General features: G+C 40.0%; 1 protein-coding gene across 3 annotated transcripts in view; it reads left to right on the forward strand.

Moving 5' to 3' along the window:
• AMPH (amphiphysin) overlaps positions 1-18,642 on the forward strand; it is a 121,139-nt gene that overhangs the window by 85,978 nt on the left and 16,519 nt on the right. Inside the window, exons 12-18 of one of the 3 annotated variants that reach the window (XM_068674968.1) lie at positions 3,591-3,698; positions 7,427-7,450; positions 9,066-9,089; positions 9,379-9,885; positions 11,740-11,772; positions 13,184-13,234; positions 15,335-15,451. In XM_068674968.1, coding sequence (XP_068531069.1) covers positions 3,591-3,698; positions 7,427-7,450; positions 9,066-9,089; positions 9,379-9,885; positions 11,740-11,772; positions 13,184-13,234; positions 15,335-15,451 — 864 coding nt within the window. The remainder of the gene's footprint in view (positions 1-3,590; positions 3,699-7,426; positions 7,451-9,065; positions 9,090-9,378; positions 9,886-11,739; positions 11,773-13,183; positions 13,235-15,334; positions 15,452-18,642) is intronic. The other 2 variants (XM_068674966.1, XM_068674967.1) reach the window with 2 other exon arrangements.

The raw sequence follows: 18,642 nt of genomic DNA on the forward strand, positions 1-18,642 counted from the left end.
ATAACACATAGCTGAAGCTATTTTAAAGCTTGTACAAAGTCTGTGTGGAGAGGGGATGGCAGTTCTGGCAGTGCTTACAGTTTTTTATGCCTTCTCCATCCATATCCATTCAGGGGTGCAGCCTTGCCTCTACAACAGCTGTCTCTTTCAAGTATGGTATTTATCCATGCTTTGTAATGCAGTGGTGGAATTAACACAGGGCGATTGCCAGGTGTTCCTGTAATGGCTTTGTCCTTTATGGAAGGATTTCCTGGGGTTCCTCATTTTCCTAAATCTCAGTCTAACTTACACTATCTCACTTACACTATAACTTTGCTTGGGCCTTTGTTCCTAAAGTGACAAGAAGCTTTCTGTTTGTTTTGATCTGAGGGTAACTGATAACAGTAATTTTTGCAGTCAGTGATCAGTAAACAATCACAACAGATCCCTTAGTTGCCATCTTGCAGGACCTAATCAAGACTCCAATTCTATTGACTCAGTCCTCATAAATAACATCCTCATTCCTGAACCTCACTGAGAGTTAACTAACTTCTCCATCTCCGACCATTTCTGCTTATATACTAGCTAATGCTGTGTTATTTCATCAAGCTGTATGACCATATGAGTACTAGTGCCTCAAGGGTATATGTGATAAAATCTAAATGTATCAGTTGAAAGACAAAATTGAATGAATGTAATGATGGCCACTGATGGGGAGGGGTGTATTGGTTTTGACCTTTTCAAGTGTGAGAACATAACACAGCTTCAGTGGGTCAGACCAGTTATCTGTCATCCCCAAGTGTCCAAAAGCAGAGGTCAAGGAAGAATATAAATTAAAGTGAGCAAAGCTGATTCTCCTTATATTCCTTTCTCCTGAAGTCTTCCTGCCTACAGCCAGTTGCACTCAGGGGGTTCCTGAACATGGTTTCTGCATGTTAATCATTCTCAACGAACTGCTTATGCACAGATTTTTCTGTTCAGCCTTTCAACACATGTAGGTTTTTCGCATTCACAGTACAGGCAAGGACTCCCCTAGCTGAACTCTGTGCCACATGAAGCAACATCACCTTTTCTTTATTCCACATCTGCTCCTGACAACTTCCCAGCTACCTTCCTTCTTGCTTTGGGGACGTCATAGAGCAGTCAACCCTTGTGCCTCTCACAATAGCATAAACCCTGCCTATGTTGCCCAGCTACCAAACTGAAGAATTCCTGGCTACTCCATTGTTCTCAGCATGGGAGCCTTTAAAGGAGTTATTTTGACCCTGTTCCCAGGTGGCTTGTGGCTTATGGAAGCCATTAATTATCTGCAGTTGGAGGTTAATTACCTACAGTTGTTGAACATTTGTTTACAGATAGTAATACTAATTGGGAAAGTTCACATTCTTAAATGTTTTAACAATACATGTAGAACAGCTTTGTTGATTTATTGTCATCTTGCTGTTCTTATGACCGTCCTCTTCTTGTAGACTTCCCCTGCTGTACACTTTTATCAGGGGCAGAAGTTTGAACTGTGTGCACTTTTGGTCTGACCCTGTGTTACTGTTCTTAAGTTAAGATTATATATGAATGTATGTGTAAAAAAAAAAAACAGTATGCCAATGATACCGTTTCCAAAATAGCACTCTAATTCTTTACTACCTATATATTCTATATATTGAAAGACAAGCTTCTCTTGCTGTTCAATAAACACTGAACAACTACAAAAAGAACAATTCGAAGATTAGGTTCATCTAAGAAGGTACATCTGAAGGTGCACAAGTCCATGGGACCTGATGAGATACACCCCCAGCTCCCGAGGGAACTGGCGGATGTAGTTGCTAAGCCTTTATCCATCACGTTTGAGATGTTGTGGCAGTCAAGTTCCCACTGACTGGAAGAGGGGAAACATAACCCCCATTTTTAACAAAGGGAAAAAAAAAAAAAAAACAGGGAACTATAGGCCAGTCATTCTCACCTTTGTGCCTGGCAAGATCATGGAGCAGATCCTCCTGGAAAATATGCCACGGGACATGGAAAACAAGAAGGTGATTGGTGACATCCAACATTGCTTCTTTAAAGGTGAATTGTGCCTAGCAAATTTTGTGGCCTTCTGCGATGGGGTTACAGCATCGGTGGATAGGGAAAGAGCAACTGATGTCATCTACCTGCAGTTCTGCAAAGCATTCAAGACTCTTCCACACGACAAGCTTCTCTCTAAATCAGAGAGATGTGGATTTGATGGATGGATCACTTGCATGGCCAGCAGGTCAAGGGAGGTGTACTCTGCTTTTGTGAGGCCCCACCTGGAGTACTGCTTTCAGCTCTGGAGTCCCCAGCGTAAGAAAGACAGGGACCTGTTGGAGCAGGTCCAGAGGAGGGCCATAAGGATGATCAAAGGACTGGAGCACCTCTTCTAGGAAGACAGGCTGAGGGAATTGGGGTTGTTCAGACTGGAGAAGAGAAGGCTCTGAGACTTTATAGTGGCCTTCCAGTACCTAAAGGGGGCCTGCAGGAAAGCTGGAGAGGGACAGTTTATCAGAGTGTGTAGTGATTGAACAAGGGATGATGGCTTTAAACTAAAAGAGGGAAGATTTAGATTAGATATAAGGAATAAATTAATTACTACACAGCACTAGAACAGGTTGCCCAGGGAAGCTGTGGATGCCCCATCCTTGGAGGTGTTCAAGGCCAGGCTGGATGGGGCCTTGGGCAACCTGGTCTGGTGGGAGGTGTCCCTGCCCATGGCAGGGGGGTTGGAACTGGGGTCCCTTCCAACCCAAACCATTGTATGATTCTATGAACTAGCAGTGGACAATACTAAACTTGTTACTAAAACTGAGATGCTTGCCTAGAGTATTTATCGTTAGAGTATTAAATCTCAGCAATGGACTCACACTAATTAAAAATTACATTTCCTATTGAGGGATGGTAATTATTTGCTTGTGTTAATGTACAGAGGGAAGGATTTCTAGTGCACTGAAACAATATAGATATTTACAGTGACCTTATAGGCCTTGGCTAATTCATTAATTGAAAACAGAAAAAAAGCTCTAATGTGTAATCCAGTTTTGTAAGAGCAGATCAGATTACCAAGATTTAGTCAGAGTTACGTAAGACATTTCCTAAAGTTTAGTGCTAAGTGCAGCATTAAATGTGAATTGTTATTCTTGTTCAGAAATGAAATTTAATTTAAATGCATTTATGTCCTCCTATGTTGACATATTACTAATGTTTGTGTTTGGGGAGAGATTTACTTGTTAGAATGTGTGGACGTTGGGCACAATTTATACAGTTTTTTAATTTTGCTGTCCGCCTCAGAGCACTTAGAAACGTGTTCAGAGTCAAACAGTGAACACTCGACACTTTTTCAAGAGGGTTGCAATTTGTTTAGCCTGAAAAGGAGTAAGTCCACTACGCAGAAAACAAAGTCATCATAAAAGTGAAGCTCATAAAAATAAGATTAAAAGCTACACTAAACCTCAGGAAAGTCTTCAGAGCTTCCTCCCGTCCTGGATTGAAAATGTGACCTTTTTTTTTTTTTTTTTTTTTCCTGGGCCTTTTAACATTTTGTTGCCTGGGTCAGTTTTTGAGAGATGAGTTTTTCAACAGTTATGTTTCTCTTCTGACAGAATGAAGTTCCTGAAGCTAAGAAAGAAGAATCTTTGCTAGATCTGGACTTCGACCCTTTCAAGCCAGAAGCTGTATCAACAGGAGTAACTCATTCGCCCATGTCTCAGGTATCTCTTTGCTTTTGAGGCAAGCAAAGCACACAAATGCAAAGTACTGTCTATGGTAGGAAAGGTTTGCCTCGTGTACAAATGAGCAGTGTACTGGCAGTGTCTGAAACACTTGATCTTCCTGAGCAGTTCTTGTCAGCCATATATCTTTCCCCTTTAGTAACCTCATACTTGCTGATATACTGGAGAAAGAGGAAGTTGTCAGGTGGTAAAATGAGTTGTCTGCCAGTGAGAATGGTTTCTGGTACCTTGGCCTTGAGTTTGGCATGTCGTTATCTTCCTTCTTTAGAACATCTCCTAATGCTAACATTATAATCCTTCATCACCTGCTTTTCTGACAATGTTTCTGACCTAGCTTTGACTTTTCATGTCTGGAAACAGGTGTAATGGGGCCTAGGTCTTATGGAGTCAGCATGCAATTGTTTTGCTGTGATGGAGTTTCCATACCAAGCAGGGGATATGATCTGAGTGGTTTTGGTTTCATAAATTCATTTTAGATGCAATCTCAAGGAAAGTGAGAGGATGGAATAGCATACTCCTTTGCAGGATGTTGTGTTAAAGAATTTTGTGTTCTACAGTAATATTTGCCATGGTAGTTTCTAGTTTCTCCTAGCAATATATTAAAAAAAAAAAAAAAGTTGCTGATTTTCTTTGGTTTGCCTTCAAGCACTTACTATTTTAAGATCCAGAACTTGCCCTCACTACCCCTAGGGCTGATAGTAAAATACAATACTTCCCCTGTCCAGCAGAGCTAGAGCTCAGTGTTATACATAGACAAGGAACCAATATTAGCACACTGTTAGCAAAACCTATTATCCCTGTGGCTATCACTAACCTGCCTTGTACTATGAGAAATGAGAGGACTAATCAGCTGTTCAGGAATGCAGCACTGGGAAAGGAGTGAGCAGATAAGAAGCTTTAAGGCTGAGATAGTCCTTGATCTTGGTTAATTAATTTCTTATTTGGTGTGGAGTCCTCATTATATAACGAGATCTGTACTGATTTCTGATGGGTTATGCACTGTCAGAAAAACAGTGCAGTGTCAGCACTCTGAACAGCAACTGAAGTTTCTCACTGTGGTTTGCTAGGAGTGTTTAATTATAATAGAGGCCTTGTGCATTTTGTTATTTTTCTTGCTTCCTGGAAACAAGAAAAGTAATCACTTGGCACTCAGCAGTGACAGAAAATTCTGTCTGTGACTTTGCTAACTGTCCCCTTTCAGCCTGTCGCGTAATAATCCTGATGAGAGCAGTGGGATCGTTAAAACAAAAACATGTAACCTCACAGACAGACCATGTTTGTCCTGACATCATACTGTACAGTGTGACTGGAGTATATTTTATTACTTTAATGAAAATAGTTGTTTTAAATTTAACTGTACCATGAGATAGAGAATATAATTCTGTGTAAAAAAGTACATTGTAAGTTTTCGTCTAGGTACGCAGGAAGAATTAACTGAGCACCTTCCATCTCTTCTCCTTTCACCTCTCATCCCACAAAATATACATGTTAAAAATGGTCCACATCCACAGGCATGTGTGGAAGAGTGTGCTGTATTTTTAGAAGAAGGAAGAATAGCTCTGCAGTCAAGTTTCAGTCTCACTGGATGTGACAGCGTCATTCATATGGGAGCACAGACAGAATTAAATCTGTGACTGCAGTATTTGGAGACCCCTATGCTACTTTGCAGGGAATTAGGAAGACAGCCTGAAGTGGTCTTTCTATATCTGTACTGGTTTTGCCTCAGTTATGGATATTTTCCCTTCAGCAAACTGTGCTGAAGGAGTGAACTGAAGACAGGAGTAATCTGTATTTTGATGCCTCGAGAGGCCAGACATGACTTCACTATTGATCATTTAATTACCTCCCCCCACTACTCAGCCACTGTGATCAGATTACAGTAAGTGAGCCCTAGTCTGCCCTTCCTCACTTGCTTTTCTGTATTGTTGTGGTTTAACCTGACCGGCAGCTCAGCACCACACAGCCGTTTGCTCACCCTCCCTTCCCCAGTGTGATGGGGGAGAGAATCGGAAAAAAAAAGTAAAAGCTTGTGGGTAGAGATAAAGACAGTTTATTAGGGCAGTTTATTATGATAGAAAATAAATATTAATATTAATGATAATAATAATTATAAGGTATACGAAACAAGTGATGCACAATGCAATTGCTCGCCACCCACTGACCGGTGCCAAGCCTGATCACCACCCCCGATCCCGGCCAGTCACCCCATAATAATTGCTCAGTATGACACCACAAGGAATGGGACATCCCTTTGGCCAGTTTGGGTCAGCTGTTCTAGTTCTGTCCCCTCCCAGCTCCTGTTGAACCCCCAGCCCCCTCACTGACAGGAAGCTGAAAAAAGCAAGAAGCTGAAAAGCCCTTGGCTTAGTGTAAGCACTCCTCTGTAAGAACTAAAACAACAGCATGTTACAAACATTATTCCCATCCTAAATCCAAAACACAGCACCATACTAGCTACTAGGAGGAAAATTAACTCTATCGTAGGTGAAACCAGGACATATTTCTACACCTGCTTCTGAGGTGGCCTTTCTAAATGTGCCTGGCCCTCAGCTCCTTTTGCTAGCTGTGGTCTGTCTTGCCTTTTCCTCAGTATGTTCTCTTCACCTTGTGCACAAAATCTTGTGAGAAATGAAAGAAAAAATAAGAAAACGAAAATGAGCAATACCCTTCCATGGAAATCAGTAGGATGTCTGGGGGTTGCACCAGTTAGGGCTAGTAGAAGAGACCTATCATTTTTCCTTTGAAGTTTGAATGTTCAGCTAATAAGGTTACACCAGAATGAGCATGTACACTTGTGAGTTACACTTGCAGAGGACACACACCTCTGGACTTAAAATTAAACCGATTGATTTTGTGGTTATAAAAAAGAAGCAGGCAAGAAAAGAAGCCAGATGCAGCAATTCTTTCTCTTAGGCAAGTCTGAGGTCACATTTAACATTTGTAAATATTTCAGGAAGAGATTTATGTTTTACTTTATGAATATCTCACGTTTTCATTTTTCATGGACTTTAACTTAGGTGTGAATATAGTAGATGTGTTTCAAAATACCTCCGATAGAATTTGAGTCCAATTAAAGGAGTTTCTTCTCATGTGGGGGCTATTAATATTAGGCTGAAGTCTGCTTCTCTTCCTTCATTTGTCCACTCGGCTCTTTTGTTGAGAGGTCACTAACAGTTATTGCTTAACAAACTGGAAAACACAATTAAAGGTCAACTTTCTAGTTTTCTTTTCCCAAAAGCATATTTTTGTTTTCCTTTGTTGTGTTGAAGTTGTAAGAAAACTCACTTGTTTTCAGTGGGTAGCTGAATCATTTCCTGCCTCAAAATCCTGACCTACATAAGCTTCTTAACGGTTACACCTTGCAGAGGCACCTGTATGCACCTGTTGAAGGTCATTCAGAGTCAGCAGTTCAGAATCTAGTTGTTACTCAAGTATGCAGCAGTATGAGTTCACTGGAAAACAATTGCTACTAGGAAGTGGGAAATACCACAGTCCACCACTTAGTGCTCATCCTACTTAACCAAAAGGGACATATTATGCAGATATGTACACACACACTTTCAGATTTAAAATACACACATATTATAAACATGCTTTTTTATAAGTTCTCTGACGTTAGTTAATGCATGCAGTTATGTAGCATGTTGAACATACAGTAAATGAACAATGTTTTTCTGAGAGTGTCTTTTTCCTCTCCTTTTTTTCAGACATTGCCATGGGATCTATGGACGGTAAGACTGACTGACATTTATCATTGTGAATTGGAATGTTTTTGTGCGTATGATTTTTAACACCCTCAACTCAGATTTATAATGCTTTCCCCAGAAGCAAGATACAGACTTTATAGACCATGACAAACACTTTAAAGTATATGAAACCACCTGGGATTTTTTTAAAACCAACAGGGAAAAAAAAATATCTCTCTTGCTTGGCCTACAAAACCTAAATGATGCCAGAAATGTAGGCTAATAAGATTAATGATCATTACAGCTAAATGTTTGCTGCTTTTATTCTCACCTGCTTTATAGTTTTCCGAGGGTAGGAATGGATGCTAGTCACTTCTCTTAATTATCTGAAGATATATTTCCTTTAACTTGTAGGATTTTAACCCAATGGGCACCTATTTTCTCACAGTTCAGGAGTGAAGAGAAAATTTAACTTGTTCTTTTAATAGTGAGCATACAGTGAACTGGATTTATTCACAAAGGCAGTTGCTGCTTTAGAAAGCTGCAGAGATCTTTCTTTACACCTCCTCGTGTCAAATCAGATACAATGATCTGCAGGAAGAAAACAGCTTGTTTTCATAGGTTTTCTTTCAATTTTTGTCATGGAGATAGCTGAGTTGATTTGACATGCAGCCTGGAACACCCATTTTTTGACCTTTTTCAGATTCAGCCAGCACGGAAATCTGTGAATGCTTCTTGTGCATTCAGATTTGCAGCACTATTTTGTGAACACATGGCTTATATGATGTGTATTAAACACTCATTTCTTTCTACTGGGAAAGGTTAAATAAAGTCTGGAAAAAGTCATGTAGGCATACTAGCCAAAATTGCAAGGTTACCAGTATCTAGACCAGCTAAAATAACCCAGAAATATTTCAGATTTATAGCTTTAAACTAATAGTAGATATCTTTGCCATTGTCTTTTTTTTTTCGCAGTTTTATTTATAGCTCATTAATGTGATGTATGTATTGTGTATTATAATTAATTCCCTCTTTGCTTTATTTAAAAAAAAAAAAAAAAAAAAAAAAAGCAAGTAATGAGCTTCACAGTTAAATGTTTGAAATTAGGACTACTCGACCTTTATGGAGTTCCTCTTCATACCGAGTGCAGAGTAGTTGTTGATCTTCCTTGCAGAATTTGTATCTGTTCAAAATAGTGGTATAGACAGCTGGCTTTGTGGCTTGATGCCTTACTGTGTGTGGATGCAAATGCCTCTTCATGGTGCAGTGATGGAGTATCAAAGCTGCGCACTGATACCAATTTGGTTGCCTCCTTTGTGTTTGCTGTATCAGAGTGATTCTTCCCTTCAATTGAGATGTAGTAGGGTACCCATGATAAAAATGTCAGTGGGTCTCAGAGGAAGGCAAGGCATGAGAAATATTCAGTGTACCTGTAGAATTTCTTTTCTCATACAGTCCAGTGGCTAAAAGCGTGGCTTAAAATCAGGGGCCTGTGATTAGTCTTCAATAGAGTGACTCTGCTGCTTCTCCACACCAGTTTTGTAACTGCTGCTGGTTAGGTAATGATAATTAATGAACTTGTGCTCTAACAACAGAAAACAACAAAAACAATCTTGTTTTCTATGCTTTATATATACTTTTTTTTTTTTTTTCTATACAGACAAGCAGCGAATTGGTGCAGCCGGTAAGCAAACCTCCCCCCAAAATCACAACCACTCCAGATATATGCTTTATTCAATGTGGTATAATGTATAGTTTTCTGTTTTGTCTATCAGTGCCGCTCTTCTAGATTGCAATCTACTGCCTCCAAATGTTGCAAGCCACAAAGCTTTTCCTTAAACTGCTTAATTTAGTCACTTTCATTCTTTAAATTAAAGCTGCTATAGTAAAATATATATTTTGTGTTTTCTCATCAAGTCCGCCTTTATCTTTTTCATCTTGTGTTTTTTCTTTGCTTTTCTGTCTGCTTAAAGCCTGACTCTTCAAAAAGTCTTTCCCTGTGTAACCTGGTCATGGAGGAAACCCCAAACATTGGGTCATCAGAAGATATTAACAGAACCCAAACTGATCTAGGTTCTCTCAACTGGGGCCTAGATGTTAGCAAACCCAGTGTCAGCCAGGAAATTACTGCAGGCAGTTCTTTGCTTTTCCCTGGGGCAGAGCAAACCTCAAGCGAATCCGTGGGTATGCTGCCTGCTAGTATTTGGCCTGCTGTAGGTGAGCAGGAGGATGCTGCACCAGGGTCTGCTTCAGTAGCTGAAAACCAGAAGACTTCACTGGAGGACCTATTGGATGCTAAAAATGTCCCATGGGAAGATGTGGTGACCAATCAGCCTTTAGAGAACATAACCAGTTTTGAGACACCCGTCCTAGGAACTGATAGCTTGTTGGATAAACCCCTCCCATGTGATGTGCAAATGTCAGAGGAAGAGTATGAGGAAGAAGAGCCTCTGTGGGCAGGCGACAAGTCAAGTGAAAAGGTAGAGACCAGAGCTGTTAACTACAAGGAGTTAGAAGGTACAGAGGAAATGGAAGAACAAGGTTGTGAAACAAAAGGAAATACTGAGGCAGAGCTTCATAAGGGTTTAGCAAATTCAGAGTGTGAAAGTTTAGTCAGCACAGAGGCAGAAAATTTACATGAGTTGGAAGACAACAATGGTGAAGCTGGGAGAGCTAGTGTTGCTAACCTAGAAAATCCTGAGGGAAAAGAATTCAAAGAGGTAAATATCATTAATGTCATTGAGGAGGTAGATGGAGAAAAAGCATTGCTGAGAACAGGATTGGAAGATGGGGACACAGTAGTAGTGGATGACTATAAAACTACAGAAGGCACTAGCACTGAACCTGAGAGAGTCTTTGGTGTTTGGACTCAGGACCATGAAAGGATGTTTGAGGATGGCTTAGACCAAAATGACAATGTTACTGGAGAGAATCCATCCATAGAGTGTATAAACAGGACAGAGCACGTTGACTTAGAGGTAACTGACCACACAGAAAAGGACCCTGCAAATACTGGAAAAGTTCTGTGTGACACTGAATTGTTCAGTGCAGAAGAGTCTGGTAAAGGACCTGAAGACAGTAGCATCAGCCTCCTTCCAAACGGTAGTGCTGCTGATGAAGGCCAAGCTACTCCTGAAAAAGTGCGGGCATTGATGCCTGAGACACATGATGCTGCTAGCACAAACTGCAGTAATCTTTGCCTGGATAATACAGAAGACCAAGTGACAGGTAGGGCAGAAGCAGCAGTCACTGAAGAGCATCCTAGTCACGGTGGTATTCCTGAAGTCTTGGAAACAGACCCCTGGCTGGCAAACTGGGATCCAACAGTTACTAATGACTCCTGGGGGTTTTCTAACCTGGCAGATGGCCAAGCCAATGGACTGGATAATTGGCCCTTTTTCCCCCAGCAGCAAGGCACAGAGGAAGGTAACATGGAAAATGCTTGGTTAGGCATTAGTGATAAATGGTCTACACAGGACCTGGGAGGGACTGATAACAGCTGGGGAGAAGTAGGTGTAAGCACAAGCAATAAAAGTCAGGAGGAACCAGTAAAACAATGCTTGTCTGGGGAGCAAGCAAGTGCTAACAATCCCGGACCCAGCAAGGAAATAGCTAGGCCCTTGGCTCTGTTTCAAATGGGAAATTCCCGAAATGCTAGCACCGAGAGTTCAACTAGTCCTAAAGACAATGAGACCAACAACTCAGATTTATCTGAAGATGAAATTGCTAACCGGAGATATGGATTGTTGTACCAGGAAATTGAGGCTGATAAAGAAGAGGTACCTACCCCAGTGTGTAGCCTAGTCTAGACAAAGAGTTCCTTAGGCCATGCATAACCTTGTTGTTTCAAAACAATCCATTTGTGTGTTTCCCAGTACCCCTCCTAAGCCCTTGCTATTCTTTTTCAAAAAATTGTCATGCAACCGTTCATAGTGTGGTGCCCTTCAGCCATGTAATGAAACAGGCTGACAAAAATGCATTTCAAAAAGGTGAATGAAGCTTCACACTGTGAAGGCACGTGGTGTCTCACAGCTTCTGTATTTCATACATATAATTTTAAATGCATCTACAGCCTTTTTTTTTTTTAGTATATAAAAATACTTGCTCTCTATTTTTTTATTTTTATTTTTATTTTGGTGTCTTCTTTAAGCCTGTGAAACCTGTTATCAAATAGCACTGTCATATATCTTTCTGTCTTGCCCTTCCTTTTGTTCTTTTTTATTTTATTTTTTTTTTTGGTCTGGCTTTTTTTTGTTTTGCAAATAGAAATATTTTACTCATGTTCTCATCTAGTAAACAAATGATAATTTGTTCTGATCTTCACTTCTACTTAGGCATCCAGCACTGCATTTAATGGATTTGCACAGGTAAGAAATAAACAAGTTTTGAGATTTTATTTTTTTCTGTGCTGTTGGGAAGAGATTAGGACTAGCTGTACAGTTTTGGAAAATCTGTTCTACAGACTAGCTGTACCATAATGTCATAGTGACCCAAATCCTAAACTTGTCTGTTCTCAGAAAGTATTTGTAGATGTTACCAGGATGCTACTACTCTTGGCCTGATTGAATTTAGTTGGAAAATTCCCATGGCCTTAGCAAGACTGAATTTCTTAGAAATGAACTGGTTTAGCATTTTCATTGTGGGGTGTATTTGTTTGTTTTTATTTTATTTTGTTTTTCTCACTACCCTCAAATCTTGTAAAGCATGGCTTCCTCATGGCTTTCGCATACTTTCAGTAACTGTATATATGTATATATAAAATGTGATTTATCTGTTTCTGCAACTTTATTTTCATTTAAAATATATCTGAAAGTTAAGCCCAAGTGTTTACTGGTCTGCTGTTGGTGAGACTGCATTATGCATTGCAGCACTGCAGCATGTGAAGATACCATACTTATGCTCTCAAATTCCAGGGCAGTGCCTAAGTCTCAAATCGTAATGCAGATGATCTAGGGCTTTGTTAAGTTCCAGCAACTTTTCAAAGAATGGCTTATCCACAGAACACTCTGTACACCATTTTTCAGCACATACAAAAAAGCCAAGCATCTACAAGGCTGGAAATGAGCCTTTCAGTGCTTATTTATTTTACTCCAGGTCTTTTAATTTAGTAAAAGATCTATAAGAAAAGACAAAAACATAAGTCTTCTACCCCATTTCACTAAGGCAAAATGTTTGCCCCAAGGAAATAAAAATTTGATGCCTACACCCTCACAGTAGGACTGGGACCCATCAATGTTTTTCATATTAAACAGTTCTGAATAAGGTATTGAAAAAAATTGTTCTCCACTTTTGTACATTCTTAATGCATGTAGAACTTTGTATCTCTAATTACTTGGCACTATAGCTGCTATTCAAATAAAAGCCCAGGATCACAAGGAAGTGAAAGTAGCTCAGAGTTAGTGTACTCCCCATGCACATGTACATACAGTCTGAAAGAAAAAAAAAAATCGGACTTTCTCCACTTTGAAGTGCAGTGTAACTGAAACAAAGTCCTTGTCATTCTCATGTATTTAATGAAGGGTTCTTCACTGCTTTAATAATTTAGCACAGCTTAGAATCGTGGAATATACACTTGAAAAAAATAGTGTCTTTAATATTAATATTGCTTATCTAGTAACAAATATTAATAACTATCTAGATGATCTATTTGCCAACTTATTCTAGGTGAGGTTATAGATGATTTTGCCTGAATAAGCTATAAAATATCAGGTCTTTTTTAGACAGCTGCAAAGATTCCATGTCAAATATTGTCTCATTGATTTTCATTTTTATATCTAGGATGCCGGTGCATTTACAGTGCAATCAAACGAGAATGTGACAGAGACTTTGGTAAGTGGTAGCTTTTGCTGCCTTAAAAATGATCTATAAAAAGAATAATGTTTTTAATTTGTGCCAAAATATCTGCTCCTTGTTCATGTTTTCCACCCTCCAATTCACAAAACCTTAACCTGAAAGAGTAAGTGGGAGTATCACTGTAGTTTTAAATCTTTACTCACTGAAAGTCACAAGGATAGCACAGCATAAAAGAAAAGAAAAACAGGCTTCCTTCATATACTTTTATTTTTCAAAGGTATAGTCAAACAGTTTCCTCACTGATTGCAGTTAAGAAATGACAAGAATGGGAACTATGGTTTAGTGTACATCAAGGAAGTGATGGTACGTGATGGCTGTTTACATACCCCAATATTACTGTAGCTTTATCTCTCCTCCACGTTATTAATAGTAGGCATAATAAAGGGGTGGGGAATATTTTTGGCAATGATCATACTTTGGCAGTTTCTTGGTTTCTCTTAGTCTTTGGTTAGCCTGGAGTATGAATGTGGAATAGCAGCATTGCTGCGCAAGTGCTATAGCTACAAAAGAACAGCAGCATGATACTGAATAGTATTTAATGTGACTTTCATATAATGCCTGTGGTGGTGCTTATGTTCTGAATGGTTACTGAGTACAATGAGAGCATTTTTAGTATTTTTACTTGTTGTTCAAATGTGGTAAATAGTCTGAAGACTGCTTGCCCATGTCACTTGAAGCACATCAACAAAATCTGCATTATAACATTTTGCCCTTGGTTTTAAGCCTGAAAGTTTTTACCAGCATTAAACCTCAGGAAACTCATTAGTCATCTTACCTGCGATAAATCTGTCTTGAGTTTCTCATTTCAGTCCTGTTTCTTCTTTGTGAAATTCCCTAGAGCTGGTATTAACACATTTCCGAGAGAGATTTCTGCACAGTGTGGTATAATATAATGAATGTTTCTTTATTCTGTGCCAAATCCTGAAGGTCTTGTTTAGACAGACTTCTCTGTACCTCATTAAAAACCCAGTCTGCTTAAGGAATATGTGGGAGAAGAAGTAAAAGGCCATGTTGTTTTGTTTCATTTTGTGTTCCTGAAAAATATCAGGGGGGAGAAGATTTTACTATTTTTTTTAAGCATTTCATGGAAGCTGTCTCATCATCACAGGAGACCTTCTATCCAGCTGTATGTTATCAACTCCAAAGCAGCTAAATAGCTTTCGAGCTTCTTATTATGCTGAGCAATTTGTTCATGGCAAATTAATCTACTGGGGTTATTTTAAATGGTTGAGTCAGCCATCTTTATAAATGGAATATGCTGAGCACAGCTTGCAGCTCTCCCCTTGTATGTGTGCGTATTTGCAAGGTGACAGCACCAACGGAGACTGTGATTTTGCTGTGAGCTATTTTGTTATAGGACTGAATGTGTTGCAGGGCTGGTGATGTTTACTATATCTGCTTGCTAAAAAATAAAAAATAAAAACCCTATCCCAGATTTTAAAAGGGTAGGAATCCCAATAGTGTTGTTGATAAATGGATGCCTTGTAGGTGATTGAGAGCTTAAGTGCTTAAGTTAAAAATAAACCAGGGATGACTTTCACATTTCCAGAATTCAGTGTGAAGCAGTCAGCGGGTATGTAAAAACTGTTAGAGTCTCTGCTAATTCCTTTCCCCCTTTACTGGAGAAGGAGTCTGAGAACTGACAGAACTACAGAATGGGGGATAATTTTAAAAACTCATATTTGAAGCTATAGGTTGGAACACGCATGGCCTTGCCACCACTTTCTGGAGCATTTTTGAGCAAACTGACTACTTTTCCCTGATTTTCACTGCCACTTTCAGTAACTCAGTAAAGTAGTGCTCTCTTTCTTTACAAGTGAGGTATATAGGTCTGGCTCAGTTTACATATAGGACACTGAGGATGCAGATGCCCTGTAGATGCTAAGCAGTAACAAGGTGTTGTAATGCCAAGCATTGCCATCTTCTCCTTGGCAAAGCCCTGCAAACACAGAGCCTGCCAGGAGTGAAGCAAGACTGTGGTGCCAGGCAGAGTTCCCATTCCCTTCCTCTCGCCCCACTATTACATGCTCCTCAACACTTTTTCCACTGTCTACTTAAAAATCAATAAAACAAAAGACTGAGGCCGAAGAAGCTCCACCTGGAGAACCCAAGGTCGAGGAAACCCCTGCTGCTGCTGCTGGGGAAAAGGAGGCCATCCCTGCTGAGCCTGCCAAACCAGCAGAGCAGGCTGCGGTGAGTGACCTGTCCCCCGTGTCCACTCCACTGGCCTCATCTGAGCCACCTCTCATCATGGTGAACATGCCTGCTGCATTTCAGCCCTCCTTTCCATTCTTCACTGCCCATCTGTGGTTGGTTTCTCCAGCACCTGACTGCATCACAGCATGTCTCTCCAGCAACGCATGCTGCTTTGGGCCCTAAAATGTCATTCCTTTTAACACTGGCATTTTAGACTGAAGTTCAGCTGAAAATTTGTGGTTTTATCTGTTCTGTTTGATTCCAGATGAGCTTCAGAAGGGGAAAGAATCAATGCCATTTATAAATGACCTTATTAGCAGTTTTCTCATTTTATTTTAAGCTGAGCTGTAAGCATTAAGACAATGTACATCTTGTATGGCCCTTGCTAGAGCATGAAAGTACCAGCAAAATGTGATTGTAATATAAAGATCTATAAGTCTTACGGTTTTATAAGCTAGCCACAATCCAAGGAGGAAACTCCAAAGCACCTGTATGGAAGGAAATATGTAGGTGTCAGTACTTGGGAAACAGAGGGAGGAGAAAAAAAATAACAGCTCTGCAAGAAGAGCAAAGCAGGGTACTTGGTATCTCTACAAAATGAGAGGTGGTCTGAGATGATACGTGTAGGGGTAGCATCCTTTTTACAACAGGTATCCCAGTGAATACCCTTTCTGTCAAATTAAGGTTCCTCTTCTACATACTACTTTCAGGATGTCTTGGAGGTGGGTGGTACCCACAGGCTAAGAAGCCCCCCAAAAGAAATGCACCAGTTTTTGTAGGCTGCCAGTCTGACAGTACTGATGCTGTCCTTGATTCAATAACTGTTCAAAGTCTGAACAGAAATCTACTGGACCAGAAGCTGACTAGGTATGAAGTTGTACAGTGCTACAGGAAAACTGTACAACAGGAAGTTGTACAGTACAGTTATACTGCAAAATGCTGGTTTTGGGGGATCTGAGTTGATATACGCAGAGACACCCTCTCTGATGCAGAAAAGGCCAATCACTCCTTTTTATAGTGAATAAAATGACCCGCAAATATTTTGTTTTCCCTCACATTCCATGTTGCTGAGTAAAAATGTGAGGGCTGAACCTGAGCACCATTGCAAATTCCTGCTGAAAATCTGAGCAGAAATAGTGGAAATTTTCTGGGTCAGTTCCTTTGCCAAAGAAGCCAGTGGAAGTTTCATAGCTGTGTTCATTGACCATCAAGCACATTTCAGTGCAGTAAATGTTCACAGAGGAACTGGGTTCAGCTTGCTGAACCTGCTGTTGGCTTTGGGCACGTCCCTGTGTATCTTTATCTATGAAGTAGGAATGGTGATGCCCTCCTCATCATAAAAGTAGGCATTTTTCAGTAAAGCATTTGATATTTTGCCATTTGGGAAACAATATTAAGCAGGGTGAAAATCAACTGAAGAAAGTAGAAGTATCTGGCACCTTCAGACAAGTCAGTGCAGAGCATCAACTTATCAGATATGCAGAGACATGTACTGTCTCGTGGGTCTGTCTGTGGAGTTGATCATGTTTAACATTTCTGATAACTTCAATGGCCCAGACACCACAAGCCTGATGGTGACTTTTATTGATGACTACAGGCTGGGTAATGTCACTAACACAAGGGGACAGTGTTAGGAGAGCATGCAAACACAACTGAGGGCTGGCTTGAAAGTGTTATGAAGCTCTACCCACCAGTGAGAGGCTAGTTATCTGCTAATGGTGTTGGACCATACAAAAGTCACATGTGATGCTATGCAAACTCTCTTCATCAGAAAGGAGGAAATACTAGTGTCCGTGTGCAAGGCTCTGGAGTATCACCCATTAACGACGTTAATGACCTTCTCAAAAAAAAGATTGATGAATTTACCTGAGTGGTTACAACTGTTCATACCATGGGATTAAAAAATGGTATGCAGTGTGAATGATATGAAGAGGCAGGGTTGAGGTTTAGTTGCAGCACCTACCTAATAATCATTCCTCCCTTGCTCCCATCTTTCTAACAAAGAAAAAAAGAAAAAATCATGGATTGTGGATGGAAGGGAGCACAATGCTGCTCTAGAGGACTTTGGGGAAGAGGGAAGATAATCCCTGATTTTGTTTAATCCTTCCCATTCTTTGTGAACTCCTAGGTGTGGCAGCAGCATGGCAATGGAGGGAAAGCAATCCCAGTGTGTTTCCTAGAATTATGAATAGAATTCAATTCTGATTACACTTGCATGAATTTTGAGTATGTTTCAATTTTTTTAATTCACTTCTTGTTCATATCCGTAGCAAACACTGGAGCAAGTAATCTCAACATCATCTCCCTACGATAACATACACAAAGTAAGGAGTCCCCACAGTCTGCAGAGACCAGGCTCTTCCCCCATATGTGTTTTCTTTTGAGTTGATATAAATCACAGTAATAACTTGTCAACTCTATAGTAAGGCAAACAATGAGACTGCCTGTCTGAGGCACATTGTTCTGTCAAACTCCTGTCTAAAATGTCTCACATCTAGTCCGAGTAAATTTGATAGTTTGGAATAAAGAAGGAGGGAGGGAAAGTGAAGAGAGGAGGGATGGGCAATCAGTATTGGTCAGGAGTCCTCTTCTGGTAACTGAATAGCAGGAAATAATGTGGAAGAACAAATGTCAATGGAGCTTTGAAGGTTGTTTCTAGATGGCTTTATCTTGTTATTCTGTAAGGATTTAATGAAGAAAAAAATGTGATGGAAAATCTGTTGTATGCCTGAAGTGCAAATTAAGTGACAGGCTGTGGTCATTCACCGCTCCTTCACTCATCAGCTGGCATGACCTTTTCAGGCATTTTGCTGCCTGACCATCACTGAGAAGTGTATTACATATACAATAATAATAATAATACTTGGTCCGTGTCCTTCCAGTAGGTGCTGCAAAGGACTGCAGAGCTATTGGGAGTGGGGAGTGATGCTCACTCTGTGAGCATCAGGCAGTTTAGTAGTAATCCAGGAGGATGGTCATAGGCATTAAACAGAAGTTAAACAGTTTTGATTAGGTTTGTGCTTGGTGGGTTTTTGTTTGTTTTTGTGTGTGTGTTTGTTTTCTTTTGTTATTTATGAAGTTGTCCTTACTAATTTGGGAGAGATATCTGGGAAAATAAGTTAAAGCATTTATTTAAAAAAAAAAAAGTCATTCTTCATTTGGCTCTGAGGGGTTGTTATTTCAAGCAG

The sequence above is a fragment of the Anas acuta genome, chromosome 2, assembly GCF_963932015.1.
Source record: "Anas acuta chromosome 2, bAnaAcu1.1, whole genome shotgun sequence".
NCBI lineage: Eukaryota > Metazoa > Chordata > Aves > Anseriformes > Anatidae > Anas > Anas acuta.